Source organism: Oreochromis aureus, linkage group 8, assembly GCF_013358895.1.
Source record: "Oreochromis aureus strain Israel breed Guangdong linkage group 8, ZZ_aureus, whole genome shotgun sequence".
In the NCBI taxonomy this organism is placed as follows: Eukaryota; Metazoa; Chordata; class Actinopteri; order Cichliformes; family Cichlidae; genus Oreochromis; species Oreochromis aureus.
The window spans coordinates 5,631,811-5,658,770 of record NC_052949.1 but is presented as its reverse complement, the minus strand read 5'-3'; the positions used below and the strand labels follow the sequence as shown (position 1 = coordinate 5,658,770).

General features: G+C 41.1%; 2 protein-coding genes across 5 annotated transcripts in view; one reads left to right on the top strand and one right to left on the bottom strand.

Annotated features, from left to right (window-relative positions):
* Nucleotides 1–1,134: 1,134 nt before the first annotated feature.
* snx11 (sorting nexin 11) lies at nucleotides 1,135–13,449 on the top strand. Its single transcript, XM_031759351.2, has 7 exons — nucleotides 1,135–1,314; nucleotides 3,245–3,284; nucleotides 3,562–3,648; nucleotides 6,633–6,733; nucleotides 8,188–8,283; nucleotides 8,380–8,604; nucleotides 9,639–13,449. The coding sequence occupies exons 2-7, from the start codon at nucleotides 3,261–3,263 to the stop codon at nucleotides 10,834–10,836; spliced, it is 1,731 nt and encodes a 576-aa protein (XP_031615211.1). The 5' UTR covers nucleotides 1,135–1,314; nucleotides 3,245–3,260; the 3' UTR covers nucleotides 10,837–13,449.
* skap1 (src kinase associated phosphoprotein 1) overlaps nucleotides 10,884–26,960 on the bottom strand; it is a 46,096-nt gene continuing 30,019 nt past the window's right edge. For all 4 annotated transcript variants that reach the window (XM_039615971.1, XM_031759375.2, XM_031759374.2 and 1 more), the window contains 4 exons: nucleotides 22,204–22,257; nucleotides 21,995–22,104; nucleotides 14,486–14,588; nucleotides 10,884–14,145 (listed from right to left, as the gene is read on the bottom strand). In XM_039615971.1, the coding sequence (XP_039471905.1) occupies nucleotides 14,496–14,588; nucleotides 21,995–22,104; nucleotides 22,204–22,257 (257 nt within the window). In that variant the 3' untranslated portion in view covers nucleotides 10,884–14,145; nucleotides 14,486–14,495. The remainder of the gene's footprint in view (nucleotides 14,146–14,485; nucleotides 14,589–21,994; nucleotides 22,105–22,203; nucleotides 22,258–26,960) is intronic.

The window sequence follows — 26,960 nt, the reverse complement described above, 5'->3', positions numbered from 1 at the left end:
CGTATAATTCTGATGCGCTTTTGGCAGAATCATAATAAAAGATCCAGGTTTTCTGATTAGTGAAGCAGTGTGGCATCATCATGACAAAGAACAGAAGAAAAACCAACCAGCATCCAAAGATGAACTTAGAAAGTCCTTAAAGAAGATTGGGGAACTGTTCCTGCAAACTACTTTTAAAAAAAAGTATTAAAAGCTTGCCTAGAGTTCAGATTGTTTAAAGAATTAAGAAGGTCAGATCAAATATCAACTTTTAAGCTTGCAAGAATTGTACAAGCTCTTTTCTCTTGTATGTGATATTTACATGTATGTTTGCACATGTTTAAAAAAAACACCTGCACCTATTCCCATTTTCTATGGAAAATATAAAGAAATGAGCAGTGGATCCAGATGCTTGCTCAGCACTGAGCACAAGTACTGATAGTAGATTCATAAAAAATAAGTATTTTAGTTACGTTTATATAAAGTATGAAAAGTAGTGCTTTTAGAAAGATGTCAGAAATTATGGAAGTGTGTTTTCACCACAGTTTTTTTGATAAGTGATTTTTTTTTTGTTGCCATTTTTAAGTCTAAATTTTGAGTTAAGAACTTTAAATGTCTGAGTTTTTTGTAAGTTTTGAGTTATTTTCTCTACATTTGGAGTTAGTAAGCCCCAGACAACCCTAATCTTAATCACTAACCCTAACTTTGAATTATTAAGTTGAAATGTCCAGATAATAAGATATTGAGTAATTTTGATGTGGTAAAAAAAATGTCAGTGGTGAAAAAAAATGCTTCCATAAAAAATGTATTTTCAGTTTGACCATACCTACCACACAACAACAACAGTCAAGCAGCATTTATTTGACTGACTGAGATGTAAATAAAACTTTATTGTGCCTGACAACTACCTTTCAAAAAAACTGTTTAAGAATGGAGTTTTAAAGAATTATATATAATCATTATTTCAGTTATCTCAGGAAAGTACCACATCCACAGAGGCAAATTTACCCGCTTTGAACTTTTACTCATAATATTTAAGCAAACTGAGCATTACATTAAAACAACTTGCTGTTTAATAATAAAGAGAAAAAAAACCGCTGGCTTTTCAAAGCCCCTCCCTCTTTACGTGCTACCCTGCACGACGCGGTGACGTACAAACTTGACGCGACAGGGGTGGGGCTTATGACTTTGCGAAATGGAGATAGGAGCTCCCGGTGAACACAGTCCTCTGTGTTGGAAGAATTTGTTGCCAAATCGAGCAGAAATATCGACAAACGAAACCAGCAACGTCGACCACAGCCGGCCGGGCGAGACCACAGCAGCCAACGTATGAAAGTAAGCACCTGCTAGCTGGAGTTAGCCCTTCAGCTGGTGTTTGTTTGTTAGCCACCTTGTTGAAAAGTGCAATTAGTCAGGCCAGGAAACTAAACGAAACACGTTGTTATTAAGTCTTCACCTCTTCCAGGTGGCTGCTCATATGTGGTTGTTTTCGATTGTTATCAAACTGGTTCCAGAAATGCCAGCTAAAGCAGAGAAAAACACATTTACGCGGTGTTTCTGGTGAAGTAGCTGTTAAAAGTGTCTGTAACAGTGAAAGGAGGAGAGGTTTTAGATTTAAAGTGATTGTCCATGTTTTGTTGATTGTTTTGAGACTCTAGCTATGTACATGTACATGTACATCATCCTGGCTTTTTTAAATTGGGTTTTTTTTTTGCTGAACTCACGCCCCCTGCTTGTGTGTTATTTATAGTTTATTTGCTAGTGCACTTTATAAGAGGAATCGATATTTAAGACCGGCCACAAAACCACCATTACATGGGGAAATTTTTGTAGGCTAAGAAAATTAAGGGTATGTTCTTTGTCACATATTGTCTGAGTTTTGCGTGAAAACCCCCGTGTACATATTGTTTACAATAAGGAAGCACTGATTGGCAAATTCTGAGGTGATATCAATACTAAATTAGACCAATAACCAATTTCGTGGTGGATATTGGTCCTGATATCCAGCTGATATTTGGATGCCGTCATAGTTTACACTTCGTGGTGAGTATCAATACCCTTTTTTAGTTTCTTTGAACTTCCACAAGACTCAAAACACGTGGACACTTTTGGGTGTTATGTCATTTTCAAACTGGTTTTAGGAACTGGTGGAAGAAACCAGTCAGTAAAAGTTAAATTAAAGAATTGGACTGACAGTGGTTTAACCAACTTCCAGTATTTGGTTACTGATAACAGGGAAGCTTGCAAAGCAGGAAACGGACTAAACAACATACTTTCAGGCCTGTGAGGTGTTCTATGAAGCAAATTCAACATAGCTGGGGTTTCCTTGTGTCAACAAAAACCTGAAACCCCAGTTGACGATAACGGGTGTCATGATGGTGATTATCAACGTTATTGGTTAACTCGGGCTGTCTGTTCTCTCACGTAAACAGCAGGGTGTTATTTCTGCACAAATTGGACCGACTGTGTATGGCCTATTAAAAATAAAATAAAATACAAAAGGTAACACTGGTGCTGCAAATCGGTCATGCATTAATTTCTAACATGACAGCTCCACATTGACACTGCAGCTGGTTAAACTGGATCACTTTAAACCTTTAGCTCCAGCACTGCCATGTAGCCTGACAAAGAAGACGTGCAAGTCTCTTTGGTTTCTGATTAGATCAAAGTGAGATCAGTTGTATTGATTGAAAATTATGGGTGTACTATTATCTGCAGTTCCATCAGTGTAAAATGCACTTGGCAGCTATATTAAGAGCAAGCAGGAAAAGATTTTATGCACTTTCTGCATCAGCAACTGAATAGAAATGCTGCTGTCACATATCTGCACAGCTTCCTTTGGGCTTGTTAGTAAGATGCAGCTCAGCAGATTGCATTTATGTATTCCCTCAGTGGAGAATCTGTATCACTCTTAGATCGTACTGTAAATTAAAAGAATCAGTGAAAATGTGGTGCTTGCAGCTCGTTTTAAACCAGTTAATGTATTCATTTCTTTGTCAGGGTAAAAAGAGAGCAGAAAACTGTGACTTTAAGCTTACATGTTAATCTCACTTCACACATGCTCCCCTCTGTGGAAGAGTGGCTGCGGGCAACTCGTGGTAAATAGAAGTGTGTGTGTGTTTGCGAGAGTGACTCAGTTAGGTTGAGCTGCCCAGCTTCTCTTTCAGAGGGTGATTCATGAGCTCATGACGCCACTGGTGAAACTTTCTCAATGTTCAGAAGGTTTTGACACAGCTGATCTGATTGTTTGCTCCTCTCTTTGCAGTGCAGCACTTGGTAGGATGATCAGTAATCACGAAGAAGATGTAAGTACCTTTCCTCTCTCTCTCTTATTCAAATGTTTTAATTTTTAACACAAGTTCTGCTTTTGGTGAACGGTAAAGGGAACTTTTTACACACGTTCACTCCAGCCTTTAGCTAAACTGGAGAACAATAGACTCTACTGATGGGTAAAAGCCTCTGTAAAAAACAAAGTTGCTCAGAAGAGGCCTGTGTCGTGCCAACAGTGTCGTGGTTTCACAATAATGACACAACAGACATGCAAACAGCACTGCTGACACGCTCTGTGTGTCTGTCTTTCAGGAGTTTGTGGCAGTGCGGGTTCAAGATCCCCGCATTCAGAACGAAGGCTCCTGGAACTCCTATGTGGATTATAAAATATTCCTGCATGTGAGTAAGAAAATTAACCAGCAGCAGAAATGTTTGGTCACAGCTTCTGTGGGTGGTAAAAGATTTTCATTCAGGTTAAAGTTTTGGACCCAAAAAAAACCCACCTGAAGAGAACACGCACAGTTCTGGGAGATCACAAGATTTTCTTTCCACACTTTAATTGTTGTAGTGATTATAGTTCAGATAACAGATGAGCATTACAAGTAGTTTTATGTCAGCATACGTCTCCGTTTGACTGTTAACACATTAAAAAAATGAATTGGTGTTTTGATAATCATTTATAAGCAGAAATGTGTAGTTTAAACCAGGTTATATCAACTAATTAAACCAGAGTCATAATTCAAACTGAGTGTGTGTTTAAGCACTGCTGCCTCAGAACAGGAAAGTTGTTGGTTTGAATCCATTGGTCCTTGTTGCCGGTAATACGTTGTACCCATTCCCGTTGGGTGTTGGACTTCACCGGACTTCCTTTTTTTCACTAATTCGGATTAAAATTTTATGGACAGGATTTCTGGGTGTAGCCAAGTTGCAGCTATGAGAATTGGCACCTCCAAGTTTCCACTGCAGGTCAGAGATAAGTTGTTGCTGCAAGTGGCTCCCTTAGAGCTAGGGTTAGGAGCTCGGTCATTTGAGAAGGACTCAGAATATTGCGGATACGCCACCATATTGAAAGGAGCCAGGTAAGGTGGTGCACGGTCTCACTAGGATGCCTCCTGGGTGCTGTTGTCCTACGATGAAGAGGCAAACTCAACACATGCTTGAGTCCTCCCGGAGGGGCCCGGGGGATTTGGAGGTTTTGGCTTCACTGCATGCATGCATGCCTGCATGGATGGGTGGAGTACTGCAAACTAACTGTTTGCAGTGATTACAGTGCAGATAAAATGCAAAAAATACACAGACTTGAATGTTAAATAGTCTGTGACACATAAACACATTTCTCCCTGAAACAACTCACTCGAGGATTTCCTCAAAAGTGTTTCTTAACAGATAAGAGTATAAAAGAGTCAGGGCTTTACCGCTCCTTTAATGTTTTTTTAGGGGGAAGGAGAGTTGATGTTGTTATGGAGACACCAGCCGTGCCGAGGAATGCTGTTTCAGCAGCAAGGCTTCATGCCTGGGCGGATTTCCTCTGTGTGTCTGTGTTTGTGGGAGCTGAGTCATGATATTGGCTAAAACTATGCAACCTCACATGATCTTACATGGGTTGGTTTGTTGTCGACGTGTTATTGTGTTGCATAGGTGAGACAGTTTCCTCAAAAAGACTTTTTTTAGGACAACAGTTAGCACTTTTATTGCCTCTTACTTCACATTAACTATAAATCTGTCCAACATTTAACTGCTTCAGCTCTCTCTGTGTGTCTAAATCTAACCAGGGGTTTTCCTGCATGTAAACATTTTTGCGACCCACCAGAGAGGTTCTGACTTTCCAACAAACGGAAATCACAAGTGCTGTGCAGTTTTCTATAAATGGGGTTTAATTTAAGTAGACGCTTAAAATACTTTCCAAGTGGCTGAAAGTAAAAGCGAATGCACAGATCTCTGTAAATTTAAGTGGACAAAGTGGATTCTTTGTCCTAATTTCATGCAGGCCAGCTGTGCTTACATGTGTAGTCACCATTGTGAACCAGGGAAAACCCCGCTCAACTATTAGTTTTAAGGTCCCAAGGGGTTTCCTGGCTGTTAACTCTGGAAAGTGTGAGGACTTTACATGTGTTAAACACAACCTTTATCTTTAGAAGGCCAATATAGAGGATACATAATGGGGAGATGCATTATGTATCATAATGCATCTCCCCATTATGTATGGGAAGTGCTGCTAAAGATCTGGACTTCTTAAAGATGATCTTCTTAAAGATGATCTTTAAGAAGTCCAGATCTTTAGCAGCACTTTTGCTCGCCTGTTGGTTGAAATTTAAAAATTTTAGCACATTGATTGCCCTCGGCGTTTTATATCAGAATCAGCATACTTTATTAATCCCTAAGGAAATTATGTGGGTTACAGTTGCTCCAGTACAGTAACAGTAACAGACTCGATTATTTAACAATACAATGTTACAGATTTACACATTTAAGAAATAGCACAATATATACAAATCACTCGATAATAAATATCAAGGACTGACAGAGGTGATTAGAATATACCAGGTCACAGGAGTTGGTAGATTGCTTATTAATGAATGAATTAATAATAAATTATTAAGACAAACATATTATTCTTTAACTAATTTGGATTAAAAAAGGACCAAAGTTAAAATATTATTTTACCACAATACCTTTTTTTTTGTTTTTCTTTTTTTTTTTTCCTGAGGGTTTACTTGCAGATGACATTTATCACATTTTCCATGACCTTTGTAATCCTACCTGCCTCACCAAAGCGTGCTGTGGGATCAGATGTCAGGACCTTGTAGCGCTTCCTTTCTTCTTTCTATAAACTTGTAGTTTTGACATTGTTTGCTTGTAATTCAATTGTATTTTACATCTCAAAAAGCGTGAATTTGGATTCTATTTGTTATTTCTTAAAAACAAAACAAAACATGGACCTCATTGTTATGTAGACATGACTAGAAAGTGTCACATGTTACTGGAACAAATCAGACATGTGATAACTTCATGAGCTCAGCAGCAGTTTCACCAGATGAAACATGAGTCACTAAAGTCACAGCATGAGTGTGATCATCAGTAGCATGAGTTTGCTGAAAACCTGGCCTGGTTCATAACCCAGCCACTGGCCAAAAAATACCTGACTCTTTATTATGCTTTTTAGGCAGGAGTAAATGTATATTTGGGGATTTTCTTTTTCTGTTTTGAAAGAATCTGCATTTCATGTAGTTTTGAATATTTCTGGCACAGAGAACAACACCCCCCCCCCTCTTTCTATTGGCGTCAGGCTATTGTGGCTGTGGATTTTAATTATAATATGAACAAATCCCTCGGAATATCACCAACTTTCTCATTTTTAATACTTTTATGTTTTTTTTCCTCAGACCAACAGTAAAGCCTTCACAGCCAAGACATCCTGTGTGCGGCGGCGTTACAGTGAGTTTGTGTGGCTCAAGAAGAAGCTGCAGAAGAACGCCGGTTTGGTGTAAGTCAGCTGGTCGAGTTTTGTTCTGTTCTTTGGTCCTCATAGAGATTCAAGATTCAAGAGCTTTATTGTTAATACAGCAGTATACACAGTATACAGTGTACCCAAATTCTGTTTCACCCCAAGCCCCCCACGGTGCATTTATAAGTATATAAAAGATATATCTCCGAGAGATATAAAACTAGAAATTATAAAATAAATAAAGTTCTAAATTTCGGTAAAATTAAGAGATTAAAAAGGTACTAATTACTAACTATACAATACTATAATGATAACTATACAATATTAACTGTACGATAAACAAAGACCGGACAGAGACAATACAAAGTGGATTGTGCAGTGGTATTGAATACCGGGTTCAAGTTATTGTCAGGATATTATAGACGAGACATGACAAAGACAGAGATGAAAGCAGGTCGCCACCCAGGGTTTATTAATCCCAAAATAACAATCAGGCAAAGATGGTTTGATTCAACAGCCTCAGCTTCACAGCTTAAAAGATGGATTAAAAAAAAAGATGGATTTCCAGGATGCTTAAAATAAAAATATTTGTGTTGTGTTTTTTAAAGTGCTTTACACAAACCCCCCCTTCTCCAATACAAGATGTACAAACCTTAATTAGAGAAATGGACATGGAAACGACGTAGATGACTTATTTGGGACTTTTTCAAAACACAAAAAAGCAAAGTCAAAGTCTGGAGAAACAAAGAACAACAAAACTTAAACATTTTTGTTTAAATGTCTGTTAGTGATCTAAGGCTGTCTTTTACAAAGATGAATTGTGTCTCATCTAGTAGAGGGATGCCTGAACCAGGACTCCATTTAGCTCTGTGAAGCATGTTCCTCCTTTTCTCCGACTGTACACTCACTGGATTTGCATGTTTCCTATGATCGCCCAAAGCCATGTGTGGCAGGTTAACTGGTGATTCTGATTAGAGGGTTAGGCCTGTGACAGACTGGAGTCCTATCCGGGGTGTACCTGCCTTTTTCTCTGTGATAGCCGGATACGCTTCAGCCAACGTTAGTGGTTAAATGGTTAAGAAAATAAATGGATGTACATTAGCTGCTCTGTGTGGAGCATTTAGCAGCTAAGAGCCAGATATTTACTGAAACAAAATTAAAATGGGACTGAACAGGAAACTCATCTGCTTTAACGTGATTCTACTCCGCTCATTTCCATCTCCGTGTTTTTATTGTTGGACTTTATGAGAGAAGCTTTGTGTGATTCACAGATGTGTCTGAAACATCCTTCTTTAATCTCAGGTTTCTTCAGTGATGACACACAGAACCAACCAGAAAAAAAAAAGTGCGACTGAGTGCTTTGGTTCACTGGGATTGCTTATAGAAATAGTGACCTCAAATATGAGGATCCACCTCTGGAACAGTGTTTCTATGACAGATTTAACCTAATAATCTCCACAGACATGGATAATTATTATTATTTATCCTTACAGACCAGTCCCAGATCTTCCAGGGAAATCCTTCTTCTCCTTCAACAATGAGGACTTTTTGGAGAAGAGAAGAAAGGGACTTCAGATTTTCTTGGACAAGTCAGTTCTCCTTCTAAAATCAGTATTTGATTGTCTAAAGAAGCATTTTCTAATCTTGTTCTACCTCTGTCATGTTTTTCTTTTGTTTTTTTGTAGAGTGGTGCACATGACCGTCTGTCTGTCCGACAGCCAGCTCCACCTTTTCCTACAGACCCAGCTGCCAGTCGGTCACATCCAGGACTGTGTCCAAGGCCACACCCCTTACTCCGTGACAGATGCCATCCTCACGTATGCCTCGTCCAATCAGGGGCTAGCTCAGGCACAGGAGGACGATTTGATCAAGGAGCCATGTTTGACCATTTCTTACGAATCAATGGAAAGGTACGTGAAAAAGATCGGAACTACCTACAGAGATGATTATGCATACGGGTGTATTGCAAACAGCAACCAATGTCAAAGGCTAAAAACAATGGCTGCAGTACCTCTAATGCCCACTTGAGGCTCACTCCAAAAGTGAGCCAATCTAATAGACTTCCATGTTAAAACCTGAGAGTAGATATAACATGTCTACATGTTTTCAGCCTCAGGTAATTTCATTCTTCATAGTTTCTCATAGTTTAATATTTAAAGTGTTTAAAGTGTATTACAGCTTAAAGTTACAAACTGCTGGTGTTATGTCATTATTGGAGAATAATGTTCATCGTTTATATAATGTCCATCATTATATATTGCTTTTTAAGCCAGCAGCATCCATATTTGCACAAGAGGATTGAATTTTAAGTTTTCCTAAATAACCGATAAAAATCTAGAATTTCACTTACCAAAAGTCACAAACGTATTAGCTCAATTAACCACAAGGCAGGCAATATTAACAGATCACTTTAAAACTACTCCAAAAGGCACAAATACTACAAATATGGTGGAGAAGGCCAGGTGAAGTCTAGAAGTTTCCAAATCGATGAGTTTTTTTGTATTAGACCATAAATATGTTTTTTTTCTGTAGTAAAGTTGGGCATTTTAACAAGGGGTTCTGTGGTGGACTGACTCATTTGCGGCTAGCCTCAAGTGGCCATAAGAGGAACTGCAGTTTTTTAGCCCTACATGTTGCTGCTTGTTCTTAATTCGGCTGAATGTTGGGGGTTATATAGAGCAGTTTCTTTTTTATCTTGTTTAATACATTAAAAAAAAGATGTAAATTGTTGGGATTGGATGATTGATTTTGTTGATGATTACTTCTCCATTCTGGAGTTTTTGTGCTAAGGTGAGCTAACCAGCGTAGTCTCCATATTCTAGAGCTTTTCCTTACACCTCTCCCCTTTAGTAGCTTTCACATTGAACGTATCAGCTCCTCATTAAATGTATAAAATGTTTAAACTGAAAAATTTCTAAACCCTTGTCCCCGTTTTCCTCCACAGCCCGGCTCCTCATCAACCTTGCCAGCAACCTAATGAGACCATCAGCTCGGAGCTCGTCTCATGTGGTGACGCTGACCCTCTAGAAGGTTTACTGGAGGTCCATGATCAGCACCACAGGAAGAAATGCTCAGTAAAGATTTCCCAGAAGAGCAACCATCTTGAGGCGGTTCTTGAGGTGGTTCCTGAGGACAGCGGCCTGTCAGAGGCGACCTTTTATCTGGGGGACAGTCCAGAGAGTCTTAGCTCTGCTGAGCAGATCCAGCAGAGGTTACAGACGCCGGTGGAGGTGCACTCGTTCACGGGGATCGGCTTTGAGGACAGCGTGATCGAGGGGGAGATTGTTTTACCTCCAGGTGGAGAAGAAAAGGTGGAGCTGCAGGAGAGTAATGAGGATGCTTATAAAGGAAAAGTCAACTGTGAGCCTGAAAAATGTGATGATTCTGAGAAGATTTTAGATTTTAAGGAAAATAACTGTGATGAACACATTTTAGGAAGTGATGCCAGATCTCAGGAAGCTTTGGAAGACATCTGTACCGAGAATCCTGTCATCTCTGAGGTTAATGAGGTTCATGTTCTAGAAGTCAACACCGACGACCAAAAAAGTGACAAAGCAGGAGGTAACGAGGAAACGCCGCTCGAGTCAGAAATCAGTGACGAGGCCCACATGGTTAACGGTGTATCTGCGGCGGAACAGGATGGTGATGATCCTGAAGACACACAGGAAGTGGATTTTGCTGGCAACAAAGACGAAAGTGACGAGGGCGACACGGTCAGCTCCTCACTGCCATCTTCCAACGAGAGCATCGTGAAGGTCAGTGACGAGGAAAGCGTTTGTGAGGAGGCTGACGACTCGATCCAGGTTGCAAACGACTTTGTGAAGACTCCTCCTAAAGACGCCACTCGCTGGTCAGATGTGGAGGCCTCCAGCAGGAACATCATGGACCTGCAGGTGAACGGATATCCTGAGGAAAAACGGCACCTTTCTGCCCAGGAGGACGATGACCTGCAGTACACCCTCAGTAACCTGAGTAAATCTGCAGACCTTAACTCTCCTGTAACTGCAGGAGATCTGACTGAAAATGGAGATTTTAGTATCTTAGCAACCAGCCATGCTCGTGGATTGGGTGACGGTAGATGTACTGAGGAGGAGGCCCCACTCTCATCCTCAGAGGAGACTCAGGAGGTGGAGGTGCATTAGTTAAGAGTTTTCCTCTAATATAGATCCACTGAATCACACCCTCTGTTCCAAACTCTGCCCATCGTACATAGCGTCTTCATATTGTCTTCATATCGTCAGGGTTACGAGACATACCTCACACTCTCAGTCATGTAGGTATAACACTTCCAAAACAGCATGAATCTAACATTAGAATTTGTCTGTTATGGATCTGATTTCCCTCCTGACTGCTTCACTTCTCCATTTGGCTTCAGTGAACAGCAGAAGGTGCTCGAGTTAAGTTTAGGTTCATACTCTGAGCCCTTTCAGTAAGGAAACAGCTGGGGCTGAATTTTGGCAAAAAATATACACCCAAATTAAAGGATAAGTTCACATTCCTTCATGTCTGTATTGAAACTTAGTGGAATTTGTGGTTCCTGTTCATACTGACCACCAAGAGATGTTTTCCTGATGTAATTAAAGAAATAAACAACCAAAAATGCTAACATAAGGTCAGGGTTTTTCTTGCATATGAAAAAAATAGTGCCCACTAATTTGGTTTTGGCTTTCTACTAAAGCAAAATCACCAGAACTGTGACTTTTTCTTTTTGTAAGTTAAAGCATGTTAACACGGAGTCTTTGCACTGACTTTGTGATCCCTGAGGCCCATTTTGAGCCTAGAAAAACCCTGGAGGGGGTTAACTTGCAAACACAACACTGCTTCCTACAGTGGACAGGTAGAGTGGAAATTCAGCACTTAAAAGATTAATGTGAAAAACCTTTATTTAAATCTCTTTGAAAAAGGGATCTCTAAATTCTTTCAAGACAGACATTGAACAAAGTGAACGTTTCTCTAAATCTAGAGCTCCTCATCACATTTCACATTTCCTCGTCACAAATGAGACCTAACCGCTCTTTAAATATGCTTCCCTTGCTGTTAAATAGTTCTGTTATACCCGGCTTGTATTAATTCTTCACAGCTTTCACCGTGCTGGTCACTAACGCATGATGATACTCGGGCTGTGAACAAGCCTACGCGTAGTTCACTCCTCGTACACACGTCTCTGATCATGCGTTAAACTGGTATTTATTACTGAAGGATGAGAGGGGAAACGACTCACTTAAATCAACCTGTGAAATGCACACGGGCTCCTGTTTGAACTTCTGATCTGTAACAATGTGATTCCTGTTTTGTGTTTATAGAGCTTCATGAAGTAGAAATGGATGCCTTGCACCTTTACGGCCATGTCATGGTTTTACACACACTAAGAGTTTTTACTTATAATTTATACACTCCATTCAGGCAAGATGAGCACAGCTTATTTTTACGAATAGTTTACTCTTCCTCACATGTGTGAGCTTTAACTCCAGCGGCCTTTTTCCACAGCAGACACCTGTAAAACGCAGGCGTATCAACTGAGATTCATCCGAAAGGAGGACCTGCCCTGCATGAAATGTAGCCATGATTAACACACCTGTGTGTTTTTCTCTCTTCACAACTCAGAGTGTGTCTGAAAATACTCATTACTCTGTATGCACTGGATTTTATGATAGATTTTCCATCTATCTGCATGTAAAGAGTATTAGTGCACGCTACACAATGCACTTAAAATACAGCAGGTTTGTATTTTCTAATTTGTTTTTATTTTAATTTTCTTTCCTTTTCAGCTCAGTTTGTTGATTTCCAGAGTGGGTTTGAAAATGTTTACTTTTACTTCAGTTTTTATTAGCATCAGTGTTGATTTTAGATTTCTTAAATATTAAAATATGGAGGATATTTGTCATGGGTCAACATTTCAGAAGATCAAGACAGGTTTTACAGTACAAACTTTCCCCTTTTGAGGCAGATAGACATCCTAAACCTCAAACAAAACAAAAAATGTACCAGACAAACACTGAAATTAAAGTAATTTTATTTTTATTTTTATTTGTTTCATTTTAATCATCATCATTATCAATATAATTTCAGTTAGTCTTGATTTTATTACACAGAGTTTTAGTTAAAACTAACAGTCTTGGGTTAATCATAGAATATGAATATAGAATTTTATTTATATAAATTAATATTTATATTTATTTTACTTAACCTCAATTTAAAGAAAAAAGGAGGCAAACCTAATCTGGAAGCTAAAAATAAATTACAGTAAAAACTAAATAAAAATACAAAAGTACAATAACTCAGTTATCATTAATCAGTTATATCAAAAATTTTAAGCTTAAGCCTGTTTGACCACTGTGAAGCGTCCAGTGCGATGGTGCCGTTGTCCTCTGGTGGTAATGAACGAGTTCAGACACATCCTGAATGCCTGCTGTGGAAATTCTGGTCGTCTTGCCTGTAACCTGTCTGCAGCTTGGCAGCAACGTTGTTCCCACAACGCTTCTGCTTCTTTTACGCTGCATTTAAAAGGGACCCGCAGGTTCTATTTGTGAGGTTTCGCACAGAAACCAGACTTTATTTTTAATAAGCTGTTTGCATCAAAGCTGTGGAGGGATTTTAACGTTTCACTGGTTTTGTTCCTGGAAATAACTACAGGGGTTTATTTAGAGTTTTGTTTAAATACAGATGTCAGTATGAGGGTAATTTGAGTGACTGTATCCATGTACATGTGCACATGATAATTTTATTTTATTTCAATAAAACCTTCTCCTCTTTACTGTCACGTCATTTTATTAAACGGCTTTTAACACGACTCAAGACATTGAAGCAAGCCTGCCACCTAGTGGCTCAAAATAAACAGTTTTAATAATCCCCTTTTATTTACAACAGAAACAAAAGCACACAATATTTTATTTTTAGTATTTCTGAGCAGAGTTTACATTAAAATATTTTACATTACTGTTTTTTATGTCAGTTATGAGGAAATTATTTATAAACTAACAATCAACGTTCTATTTTCAGATTTATCCAGTGGATTGATAAATGTATGCATGCACAGTTCTTAATCACTCAAAGTGCAGCTAATGGTGCTTTTAATTATTGATGTGTCTGTCATTTTATTTGAATTAACACATTCACTGTTTACTTTGGCACTTTTCTGAATTTTCTAAACAGTGGTTGAGACTTCTTATAAAGATAAAGAAAATGAGAAATCTCACATTTAGGACGATTGATCATTTATCAAAACTGATTAACAGACTAATTACTCCAGCTCCAGTGTGCACTTTGATTTTTTTTAAACAGGCTTTTATTAATGGCTTATAGTGTAGAAGAGTAAGTACAGCTGCAGCAGGCTTAGGTGATAATATAATAATTTACATTGGTATAAAAGGGGAATAATTTTGAAATGCCAAAAGCTTATCTGACAGATGTGTCAGGGTAATTCATGGCAGGACGTGCCGGCAGCCGCAGTGCTGTGAAGAAAAAGAAACGCTATCAGAGAAACACGCATTAATAATTCAGTGTTCATTTTAAGCTGCACCTATCTGACTGTATTAGGGAATCATTTTCTTAAATAGGACAACTGACGCTGTAATCATGCCTCTGTTGCATATATTTATCCTCGCCCATTGCCCATTGCAGCACTCGGATTGCTTTATGCAGTACTTCTTCCAGCCAGCAGATGCCATAAATGGCAGGTCAACGACTGCATATACCTCTGTGGCAATCTGGATGAGTACCAGGGGGACCGTTTCTGTGTATTAGGCCACAGTAATGGTCCATAATGCTGATGATAAGAGAGTGCCTCGGTACCTGTTGGAGCTCAGAGGATGTAGGCAGGTTGCAGGAAGTCCTTGGGGACGATGCCCACGGTGCCGTTTAGCTCGCCGACCCACCACCCGTGAATGTTGTACTCCTGGGCCCCAAAAAAAGAAGAAACAGAGCGGTGAGGCTCAAAGAGCATCTAGGAACAGGTAAACGAAGCGGGATCAGGCATAAAACCTGCACTTTGATACTGATACTGATTTGACACACCACTGAACACAAGAGGAGACATTTGAATTATTTTAACACAGAAACCCAGAGAAAAACTATCAGGTTACAAATGCTTAAAGTCAACTCTGGCGCAGGAAATCCAGGCGAGCGTCGATCCCGTCCACAAAGAGCCATGCGCGGCACTCCTAATGGACACTTTTTGTGTATTAGCCTCCAGGGTTTTCATTAAAAAATGAGGCAAACGGTAAACAAGGCTATCGAGACAGCGAGTGTCTACAATAAAACAGCTTTTTTTAACCGCTCCAAAGCCATCGCCACAGCTGGCCCGTTTCCCCAGACTAATTATAACGAGGGTTCATTTCTGTACTGTGATTAAAAAAACAACACAAAAAAGACGGATTATTTCACGTGCATGTTCAGAGAAAATATAAATGCTGGTTGAAGGTGACCGATTAAATTCACTGTGCCTTAAAAAAAAAAATCCCATAAACACGAGTTTTTTTTCATTACTTATGATTACAGCATTTATTTACAATTAGGACATTTCAGAAGCGTAATAATGGGGACTTAAAAAAAACAAAAACAAGCTAAGAACAAATAATAAATATCGATCTGAAGGATGTATTGTGACTGAAAGAAAACCATCTGAGTCTTTGTGCAGATAAGAAACCCCAGAAATGCTCTGATTTTTCAACTGCTGAACAGAAAGAAAACATCCTAGAAGAAAAACCCTAAAAATATAATGTAGGCAAATTTATTTGAGGCTAAAATTTGGCTTTAAAAATTAATAAATAGAGGTTGAACTTATGCTTTGGTTATCATGGGGGAAATCTACTAGAATCTCTATGAAAACAGGGAATTTTTGTGTATGTGTTTATTTGTAGCTGAAAGAATCGCAGTTAACTTTAAGCCGAATCAAATGTAAGTAAGTTAATTGATATACACTTATACAGGGAACACAGCAGTTTACACTGCTTCCAGACCTGTACATTGAAATAATGAAGCTGTTCATTCAGTCTGCTTCAAGCATTTAAGGAACATGACTGAACCACTGCATGTTGATCTGATCACAGCAGCTGGGCTATGAGCAGATCTGTACTGGATCAATATTTGGAAAGCGATTGGCTTGGCAGAGGGGGCACAAGCCACCCTGCTGGAGCAGATACCCCAGTGCCACTCATCTCTCCTCTTTTTCAGACCCGACGCGATTGTGCAGACAGTTTATCACACACATGCAGACACATATGTAAAATAAATTGGTGGGGTTTTTTCCGCTGAGTGCATGCTTCAGATTCAGGTTCTGGTTCACGCGCACTCTGTTGACATGATGAAAGGCATCGTGTAGGAGGTTTAGCCGATCATCCGGACCTGACACCTCTCTGCAGCCAGAGGAATGAGGCCTGCAGCTAATGAGCGGTGTTTGGACAGCAAGGATGGATGAACCGCTTAGACGGTAATAAACCACAAGGCTCAAGTGTTCTAACAGCACAAACAGGTACCCACAATAAGCAGATTGTCCACCCAGGCCTCATCGTTTTCCCCCTGCAAACCTCTCTGACAGCTCTGACTGGGATGCTCCAGTGTGCTTGGCTCTCTGACAAACTGACAGTTCGCTGTGTCTGAGCTCATAACGAAGGGGAAAGTTAGGGCCGAAATGGCCTTTTTATGCTCCCCATAAGACCGTGCAGGGAAAAGCCCGGTTGCGGAAAGCTGGCTCCGGTTCCCATTCGGAGAACGTGAGGAGAGGAGGAGGAGAGGGCAGACAGACGGACGGTGGGGGGAGGCATCGGAGAGAGGGAGCGAAACAGTTTTTCTCTCCCTTGGGGGCGTCGCAGCACTATTCCACCAACCGTAGTGACAGAGAGTTTTATTTATCTCCACGGCCCATCTGTGCAGTCGGTCTCAAATTCTCCCTGAGAAAGGTCTTTTGGATTATCAGCGTCGCCATTTTAATACAACTGCTACATCACGGAGTGGGTGCCAATGGCGGTGGAAGTCTGTCAGGCGTGCAGAGTCCATCTTCCTCACACTTGAAATGGGTTCATCCAGAGTACACCTGCTGTAATAGGGACATTCCAAAAGGCTTGCAGACTAAATTATCCAAATGACAAAAACTAGGCTAACTCCTCAATGCCCCCAACCCCCACCCTTCTGTTTGTTTTCCTCTGGTTTTTTTGGCTTTCAGGCCGTGAAACTCACAAACGGAGCACAGATAAACGTTTGCTTGGGCTCGCTGCGGGACTAAAATGGAAGATGTTCCCTGTGAGGGGGAGAAATAAGGTTTCCCTGAGGGGTCTGACTTCTGGGAAACGTGTGCTGAGGTGACACGTATCCGAGGCTGTGTTTCCTGCAACCTGGACGCAGATTGAAGGGGGAGGAGAGGTGGTGGTGGTGGTGGTGGTGGTGGTGGGGGGGGGCAAACAGCGCCGTGTCGTGGCGGCTGCGGCGCGTTGACTCGCTGACCTCCCGGTGACTCCTCCACCAAGAGGAGCGGTGGGGTGGCGGTGGGGGAGAACGGGTGTGGGCGGGGCTGGCACTGAGAGTGGGTTGCCATGACAACACCTGCAGTGTACCGGCGCGATCGTTTATTTACCACTCAGGGGGCTGGCTAATGGTGGCATTCTGATAGGCCCATCGCTCACGGCTCCCCGACCCGCAGGACAGATTGACAGCTACCCCGAACCTCGAAGCGGGGAGAAGGTGAGTCGAGGTTGGCTGGATGTGGCGAGCGAGAGAGACAGACAGAGGGCGGTGGGCGAAGGCAGGTGTCGTGTCACGCCACCATTATCCACCTAAACAAAACACATCTTTAATATTCGTGTCAGGTAAGAAAAAAAAATCACCTTTTTCACGTGTAAAAATCTGCACGGATCCTGACCACATGTTTTCCTAACACACACGAAACACACACACACACACACACGTGCAATCCCAAATGCATACAAACTAGGGGGAGTGCTAATAAGCCTGACACATGAGGCATCTTTCCTCGGCCACCAGCTGACTGAGGCAGGCCTTGGGCATGATGGAGCGCAGGAAGTCTCTCATTGCCCTGCCGCTGAACCCGCCGCCTGGGTGTTACAATCTCTCCCTCCCGCCCTCCTTCCCCATTTCCAACCCCCTCCTCCACCTCCTCTTTTTCCTCTCTTCCACGTCTCTCCTGTAGCAACCTTTCCGCCTGCATCCTCTCTGTTTTTATTCCCCGCTCTCCTCCACATGCACTGCAGCTCTCTGCAGTTCTTCCATCACTGCTGACCCTAATAAAGAAACATGGACACCTCAGCCAGGCACAAGCACACCATCTGTAACCTGTTATCAGGTTAGCAAGCCCTCCTCGCCACTCACACAGGTACACTTCACAACTGATAACACCTGAAACTTCAGGGGAGAATGATCTTCTCTCTTTTTTGATGGGGTGGGGAGGCCGAAATCTACTCGGAAACACGGATGATAACTCGGCTTAACCAGAGATGGAAATGGCTACTTGGTGTCCATTTTTTTCCAAGTGGGCTTTTAATTAAATCAGCGAATTGGCTTCAAATTGGAAACATGACAGAGCATGAGAACGTTTGAAAATATCTCAGGGACGATGAGATTTAATAAAAAGAAAACCTACTCGCTCCTTTCTAATGCACGCCTGGGATTACAGATAGCTCCTTAACTTAATAGCAATTTAAAGTGGATTTGTGTATGCCACTGAGTGTCTGTAATGATGGCTGTTTACGCCGCCCCTCATTTATAATAATTAAGCAGAATGGATTGGGGGGTGGGCTGCTCGGACGCTGTTCTGGGCTATTGGCTTGGGCTGAATAATGACCTACTGTAGTTGACCGGGGGATGACCGCTGCCTCCTGCATGACCCCAAACCCCAGACTCACCCCCTGCTACTTTGGGTGGTAAATAGGATGTCTCTGCCTGTCTATAGCGTCTTGGTGTCTATGGCCACAATAGCAGCTAGGGGTCTTTAAATGGCTGTGTGACAGCGAGAAGGAGAAAGAGAGAGGGGGGGGGTGGACAGGGTTCACACAAAAGAATAAAGGGATCCCCTCCTCTTTGTCTCCCTGGCTTGACTTTTCCCATCTGATTATTTGACCACTTTTCCTTTTCTTCACTTGCTTTCAGTTGGTGTGACCTGCACGCAGAGGGCCAAAAGAGAACATGAAGGCAACATGACGAAAAGCTGTCCCAGCTAGCAGGGAACAAACATGGAATATATAATTTAAATTGTGAATATCCGAGCTTGAGTTTTACGTGATTATACCCCTCAACAAGTACATCTGTAAGGGCGTAAATCAGCTTTCAGTGGTTGTAAAAGTTTTCATTAAAAAAAGCAACCAAAAACAACCACAAGGTGTCAGTGGTGTCCACGTTCTCATTGTCTCTAACAAGCTGAACACTTTGGCCAAATGTGCAGTGACGCTTTTCTTTGGGAGCCGCACCAGATTGGCTGGCCGGCCGCCCTCTCTCTGGATTTTGGTTGGACGGGATGGAGGAAGAGAGGTGGTGGCGGCAGCAGCAGCAGCAGCAGCAGCAGCAGCAGGGGCAGCACTTGCCAGAGTTTTAAGGACCCTGGATGGGTTTGTGCCATAAATCTCTTCCCACTCCATCCCGCCGTTCTCCATGAGTGCCTGTGGGAATACAGGAATGTGACAGCTGACCTGTAGAGCCCACGTCTTTTGATTGTGGATCCATAAATTAGAGGGCAAGAATGCACCTTATGGCTTTAGAGACAAAGCACTACAGGTACTACATGTGTCAGCGGGAAGTGGAACAATAAATTTAACACATTTTAAATCCTACTACAAATAATATCCCTTTGCATGACGCCGGCGAGGCGATGATGCCGTTACAGCGCTCCTGATGTGGCTGAAACATCTTTGCAATTTAAATCTAAAATTGGAGAGTGTGATACTGCAAAAAAAAAAGAACTGCGCTCACCCGTATTTGTCATCACACACTAAAATGCCAGCGTAAAGCCATAATGTGCATCAGAAAAATGCAAGCTCTCAGAAATGAAATGCCAGAGCAAAAAAAAAAATAAAATAAAAAATCACATGATGGATTTCAGCGTGCGTTTCTACCTCATGTTTCAGCGGGCTGAGCATCGGCGGAGGGCAGAGTTAGGCATCGCTGAAACCAGGCGGCACGGTCTGCGAGATTAATTCTGTTGAACTAATGGGATTCATATGAGTTGTGAGGTTTCTAATTTATTTACTTTGTCAGTGATACACACACACACAGAGCAACACACAAGAAGGAGGAAAAACACAAATACAGTAAAAATGCTCCCACTTTACAGTAAGTGAGAGATCAATAATGATGGATGAGGGCCTTTTATACAATCGGCATGTTCTCCTCAGTTCACAGCCATATGACACCACGCCTGTGGCTATCCCATTCTGCACTTCAGCAGTCAATCACATCGCAGCTTTAAAAATAACAGTTTGTTAGCACCATTGATTTAGCACTTAGAGCGTGTCCTTATTACCTTGTAATTATGGTCAGTGTTGACATAACAGCACAGACAACCAGGCCTCCCACCCTCTGAGAGAATTTATGGGCCCTGGTTTTATTACGGCCATTTCGTGTGGCTGGGTCCCCCGTTAAGCGACGGGCTTGAGTTCTAGCCAAGGGCCCGTATTTCACTCATTGAGGTCAGGGTCCTTAGGAATTCCCCCCGTAAAACTGAATGCCGCTGGGGGTCTGCGTGTACATACAGAAGACACAGGGAAGCCCTCCCCGAGGGCTCGTTAAAATGAATAGGCGATTACAGGCTATAATCCAAATAATGCTATTCATGAGGGGAATGTGATGCTATTAGGACGCAGAATGGGACATGGGTGGAGTCGTGTCGTCACAGTAAACCAAACATTCGGAAGTCGTGCGGGCATCACCTTTAAATAATTTACAATGCTCGCTTGAAGTCCATTAGGAGGTAGTTAGGGCGCTCTCTCGTGGTCCGTCACCGTGTTATGACTCCAGCGTCCAGTTTGACAAAACAAGAGTAATCTCTGTCATTAAGATTGTGAGATACAACAGCAAACTCCTGCCTCCAACCTGGACTTAGTTTGCCTTTAAGGTCTTTGGCGAGGCAGTAATCTGATGCATACAGTGAAAAGTAATAACGGCGAGCGGGGCTGAGGCCATCTGAGGCGGATCTGGAGCCCAGAGCCAGGACCCCTTTGTCTCCCCGAGTACAGTGCTTTTGTCATCGCCGTGAAAAATGGATGTGGCTGTTTTGACATTTCCCCCTATCAAGCAGCGCACGCAGACAGACGAGCCTGGCATCTCATTAATCTGCCACTGCCAAAAGAACCGCAATTATAAGTCCATCTTCTGCAAGGGGCATTTTTCACCTGTGCTTTATCTGTTGTTATAAAGAGGAGGCTCATATTCCTTCAACACAAGCTGACATAATTTATACATCAAAATCCAAAACCCTGACCCCTTTGAAAGGATTGTTGCACTGAAATTGTTGCACAAAAAAGGACAAATACTTAAAATTCACCGCCATCTACTGGTGATTAAAGATGCAAGAAATCACGACACTGAATACATAATTTCCTCATCGCTATCTCATAATTACTTACAAAAGAAAAAAAAGAGTTCCTTCTTCCTGCCTCTCCTCTTCAGATAATTTAGTCTAAACACAGAACATGATGATTCAATTTGAAACCGACCAATAGCAACAGTGTGGAGACAAGTCCCTGCACGCAGCAGAGTAAAAGTACCCAAATTACAAGCCATCGATTTCCAGTAGGATGTCTTTTTCCTGGTAGATACTCCGCATGTAACTACACGATGGCCATAAAACACAAGGAAATAGATTGAGGGAAAAGAGCTGAGATGCAGGATGGCTTCACCTGCAGTTTCACGTCAGACAGAAAAGGAAGAGCCTCGCATGGCTGCCTACTCAATTAACCCCTGTGATAGAGGCGCCGTAATGAACAACAGCACCATTACGCAGCGCCCGAATGGCACTTCACCCTAGTGGCCCGCGAACAGACAGCACCGCTGTTGGTGCTTCTCTGCTGCACCGAGATGCTAACGGACAAATCTAGATGCTGGAGATATCAGCATGTTCAGAAAGTAAATGAGGACGAGGTGATTACTGGAGTTGATGTTGTTTAACCCTTAAATAATTGCACGTTTTACACGTCTGCATCCTATCCTAAACTACTGTAATTGACCCTGTAATTATATCTACAAGTCAAGCGCGCAATTGGGGACGGATTTCCATTAGGGACGATCGAGGGGAAAAACAAAGAGTTGTGAGAAAAGCCTAAATAAGCCCTTGGATTATTTTGTGCTGATGGCGATGCTGACCTTGCTGATGATGTAGATGAGATCTCCTCTCTCGAAGGTCAGTTCGTCTGACTCGTCGCCCTGGCAATCCCACAAACCCTGGTAGTAGTTGGAATAATCTGAGGACCAAACTGAAAGGAAGCACAGGGAACACGTTTAAATAGAAGCAGGATGTAGATGCAGGGAAACTTTAGGCTGGAATAAATAAGTTACTAGACGGAGGCGGAAACCTTGTTTGCTGCTCTTCTCGTCGCTCTCATCACCTGGATTTCCAAGTTCTTCATCTAAAGAAACAAAAAAAGCAGAACAAGAGTATTTATTACAGGTGCAGAAGTAGGATTACTCATAATCACAATTACTTTGGTCAATGCTGAAATCATGATTTAATCATTCAATTCAATTCAATTTTATTTATATAGCGCCAAATCACTACAGCAATCGCCTCAAGGCGCTTTATATTGTACAGTAATCAAAGAAAAAAACTTGTCTTTTTAACCCTCACGTAACAAAAATATGACATTCTTTATTAGTGTATATTATACCTGTATGAATTCCTTTATCTATGAAGACATTTTACAAATTTAATTGTAATTAATTCTGTTTTATAAGATTTTTTTTTTGCTGAAAGAAGTTCAGAGATTGCAGTTCCACCTACTCTTCATGCCACGTTTGTCTGGTTTAGATGGATCTAATTATCAGTAATAATCAGGTAATAGCGTCATATTAACAAAAGCTATATGTGGCTGTATTAGTCTGTATGTAACAAAGTATGTATGTAACATTTGTCTGTTTTAGATGGGATCTATTAGCTGAAACACACACTGTCCAAATATCCCTGAAAGGCTGTCCACATGCATGTCTGCACTGGCTGGTGAAACCCCAAGTACTCCGGGTTATCTCTGAATCTTGTTCTAGGCCATTAGCCGTGGAAAACATGACAGTGTAGGGGAAAGTTACACTAAAATCAAAGCTTATAATATTAAAAATCACCAGAGAAGAAACTTCCATTAACAATTACTGTAAAATGGAAAATTGCAGGAGAGGTAGATTACAGAATTACAGTAGCAAACATTTTAAATGAATAAAATATCACAACAGTGCATTAAAATACACGACTGACCCCACTCAGCCACTTGAATTATAACTTCAACCAAAAACTAAATAAATTAATGCAAAACTGAACCAAGTCTTTGCAGAGGCAGATGTGCTGAAAGGCAAAACCAAAGAATCAGTGTTAAACATTTTATATTGCTCAGCTTGTTTTATTAATTGCTTGAAGCCAAAATTGATATTTAAATTAAAAATTCGAGCGTGCAGCCCTACCCAGAACCTAAATATTTTAATTTCAGTGTCTAAAAGAAATAAATTAAATTTTTAATAATAATAAAAGGCATTACCTGCTGGTGGCCTGACTTTAACAACTATAGTTTATAAATAATTTATATTTGTCCCACGTGTTAACGAGAAATGAACAGCAAAGAAATGATGATAGAGCTAGACAAACAGAAAAATTAATAAAGTGGATCATTTGCAAATCCCTGATGAATCTCAGCATGACACAAGCTGTTAATTCTTCTTTAACTAGGATGAACTCTGGCGTGAGGATCAGCCTGTTAAACCACAGGCGGGAAATGTTAAAGAAGAAGAGGTTTTTCTTTAAGCCACGCGGAGGCGGACATGTCACTGACTGCGGGGCGTGGCACCCGGTGGTCTGAGAGGTGACACGGTGATATGCCTGCCCTCTGTCTCCCACATCCATCCTCCACACAAGCCGGCTGACAGCCACGCCACAACCCAGCAACACTATCCACCTTCCAGCACAGGCTGCACCTCTGCTTCCAGGAAGAGCAGGAAACACGACACACACACACACACAAACAGACACACACCGTGTGTCCAGCTTGAATGTAAAAAGTTTAGTTTATGTATACATGAGGGATGCCTTTGTCTTTCCCCGTTGCTTTCGTTTCTTCAAACAGATAATCACAGCTTTCTTTAAAAAAAAAAAAATTAAATAAATTTTTAAAAAGTACAAACTGCCGCACTTTGTTCCTACACCAAATGATCCACATGATAAAAAAATGAGATTTTAAATGTGCTCGCAGCGGGTCCAAACATTTGTTTGGTGCTCTTCGACTGCGAGCATCGTTCCATCGAGAGGCCACCGCTATGGGCCAACGGTTTCTATATCAAAGTGATTTAATTTTCCAGTCAATAAAATCAGTCATCAGCATCAGAGCCAATACCAGCCGCTGCTCTGCATTCTGCCTGCAACTGAGTTTTGCTGCGACAAAACTGACATCGCCTAAAAATGGATGCTGCAGTCAAGGATGCCATTTTGCAAGTTTGCAAGTAGACAGACTTCACTGCCATCAGTACTCAAAACATATCAGAAGGAAACTATCGAATAGGACATTTTGAAACTTCCTTTGCATTCCAATTTAGGGACACAAGTGTCTGGAGATCCCTTTTAAAACTTTATCGGTAGTAGCATGTTACGACAGTGGTGACAGCGTGAGCTGGGAGCCTGGTGGCTCAGCGGTTAGCACTAACAGGGTTTTCTCCAGGGGCGCCCTTTCTCTCCTGCCTCACAGGAGACAGTTTATCCTCTCCACCCAGGACACTCTTCCTCTCTTCCTGGTTAAAGTCACTAAAATGTTCCTAATCTATTATAACTAGAGATGGACCGATCCGATATTACGTATCGGTATCGGACCGATACTGACCTAAATTACTGGATCGGATATCGGCGAGAAATAAAAAATGTAATCCGATCCATTAAATATCAAAAAAGCATCTCACAAAACTTGCAACACGGCGTAACTCGGCTCATAACCGTAGCACGTCGGAGCAGTATGCGTCACGTGATAGAGCGGCTGTGTGTATTTGTAGCCTCGCTACCAAACCAGCATCTCATCTCCGAGGAAGTTATACCAGAGAGAAGTAAAGCAAGTGTGTAAGTTCATCTCTGAATGTTTATAAAGCGTTCCCATGTTAAGCTTAACAACCGATATATGGAGCGACTGCCTCTCTCTCTCCCTCACCTTCCTGCAGCTACTTCAATCGTGAAACTGCTTAATGATCAGCTGATCGGCTTTTCTGTCGCGAGTCCGTCTCTCTTCTTTGTTTTTGGCCCACTTTGCACCAGAAAGAGGAAACCAGCGGCGGAACAACAGCAGCACGTTTAAGCTTGATAAGCTGTTGTTAGAATGTATTTAATATTACTTTCTACACCAGGATCCTTTTCACGCAGCTGACGGCTGGTAACTGTGCAGGGGCGGATCTAGCAAAGTTTAGCCAGGGGGCCGATGGGGCATGAACAGGAAAAGGGGCACAAAGACATATTTTTCTTTCTTATTCTCATTTAAAATATCTAGCTTTTAATAAATAATTATCCGAATCTTACGCCCAAAGTTTTAATCTGATGTAAAATGTACAAAGTCCATTACTGTATATAGTAACTGTTAAGTCTAATATACCCTAGTAAGCTATAGTACTTTTTCCTTTGGGAAGATAACATCTGTGCAGTCTGCAATTCTGTTGAAGAAAGATGTTGAATCTATTTAATTATTCTTGAAAAATAAATTATTTCTGTGCATTTTTTTTTTCACCCTGCATCAAATTAAAGTTGATTACATCGATTAAGCATCATCAGGTGGAGGGTGGGGGTTGGTTCCCTATTTTTTTTTTGCTGGGAGTTTGCAACCCTATTAGTTAGGTTGCTTAATATTTCTGCTAAGTACTCTTTAAAATACCAGAATAGGGAGGATGGAGCAGGTTTAAGTTTATCAGATTGATCAGTATTGCTGAACTATGAAATATTTTGGGTGCAGTGTATTTTTTACATACAGGTATAACAGAATAGCTTTAGCGTTGTTGTTTATTTAAACTTGAGCATGAAGTTATACAAAATGCAGCAAGATATTAAAAAAACAGTTTTATTGATTAAAAAACACACTATATCGGATTCATATCGGTATCGGCAGATATCCAAATTTATGATATCGGTATCGGTATCGGACATAAAAAAGTGGTATCGTGCCATCTCTAATTATAACTATTTTAGTGTCTTTACCTTGCAATGTGAACCACCTTGAGGCGACTGTTGTGGTGATTTGGCGCTATATAAATAGAATAGAATTGAATTAAAACATTTAAAAAAACTGAGGTTACTGCAACAGCAAGCATGCGAGTAGACAAAACTTGTAAAATCTCTTATCAGTTCTGCACAGACAAGCCTGAAGAGCCTACGGATCCAAAAGCTGCCTCTGCATAAACATTTTAAGAATTAAATTACTAAACTGAAGCTGAAAAGTGTTCAGACCTGCCACTAACATTAGCACCACGAACACCGGCTGGTGGTTACACGTTGCTCAGGTTGAGTGGTTATACATCAGTTTATTCGGTCGCAGACGGCATTTTCTAAACCAAAGTGCAGCAGAACAGCGCTGGTTTTATGTCGTTTAATAACTTTCATCACGCAAAAAGAGAACCATGCCTCCATCTGCTGGAGCTGTAGCCCTGGCCACATTAGAACAAATAATGTGACTAGAAATGAAAAAAACTATTTTTTTTAGAGTCATCTCTGGCTTTTTTGCTTTTATTAGGCAGCAAGAGATGACAGGAAGGTGGGGAGACAGTATCAAACCCGAGCGCCTTGATTAACAAAAGCTACATCTAGCTGTATTAGTCTGTATGTAACAAAGGGTAATCCTCATGCTTTGAAGCTTGGTTTAATCAAATATTACAATAAATATACAAGAATGGTTACAAAACTGTATTATTAAATTATTATTAAGCCATCCTTAAATGTGTTTCCTTATTATTACATTCAGAAAGGAGGTTATGAGATTGTTTCTGTTTGTTCTGCTTTTGTTTTTTTAGCAGGACTACTTGGAGAGGATTTGAGGTGGGTCTTTGCTCAACTGAGAAATTATGACATTAATGATTAACTTCTAGGGTCAGTGGGAATCCAGATTTGGATGTG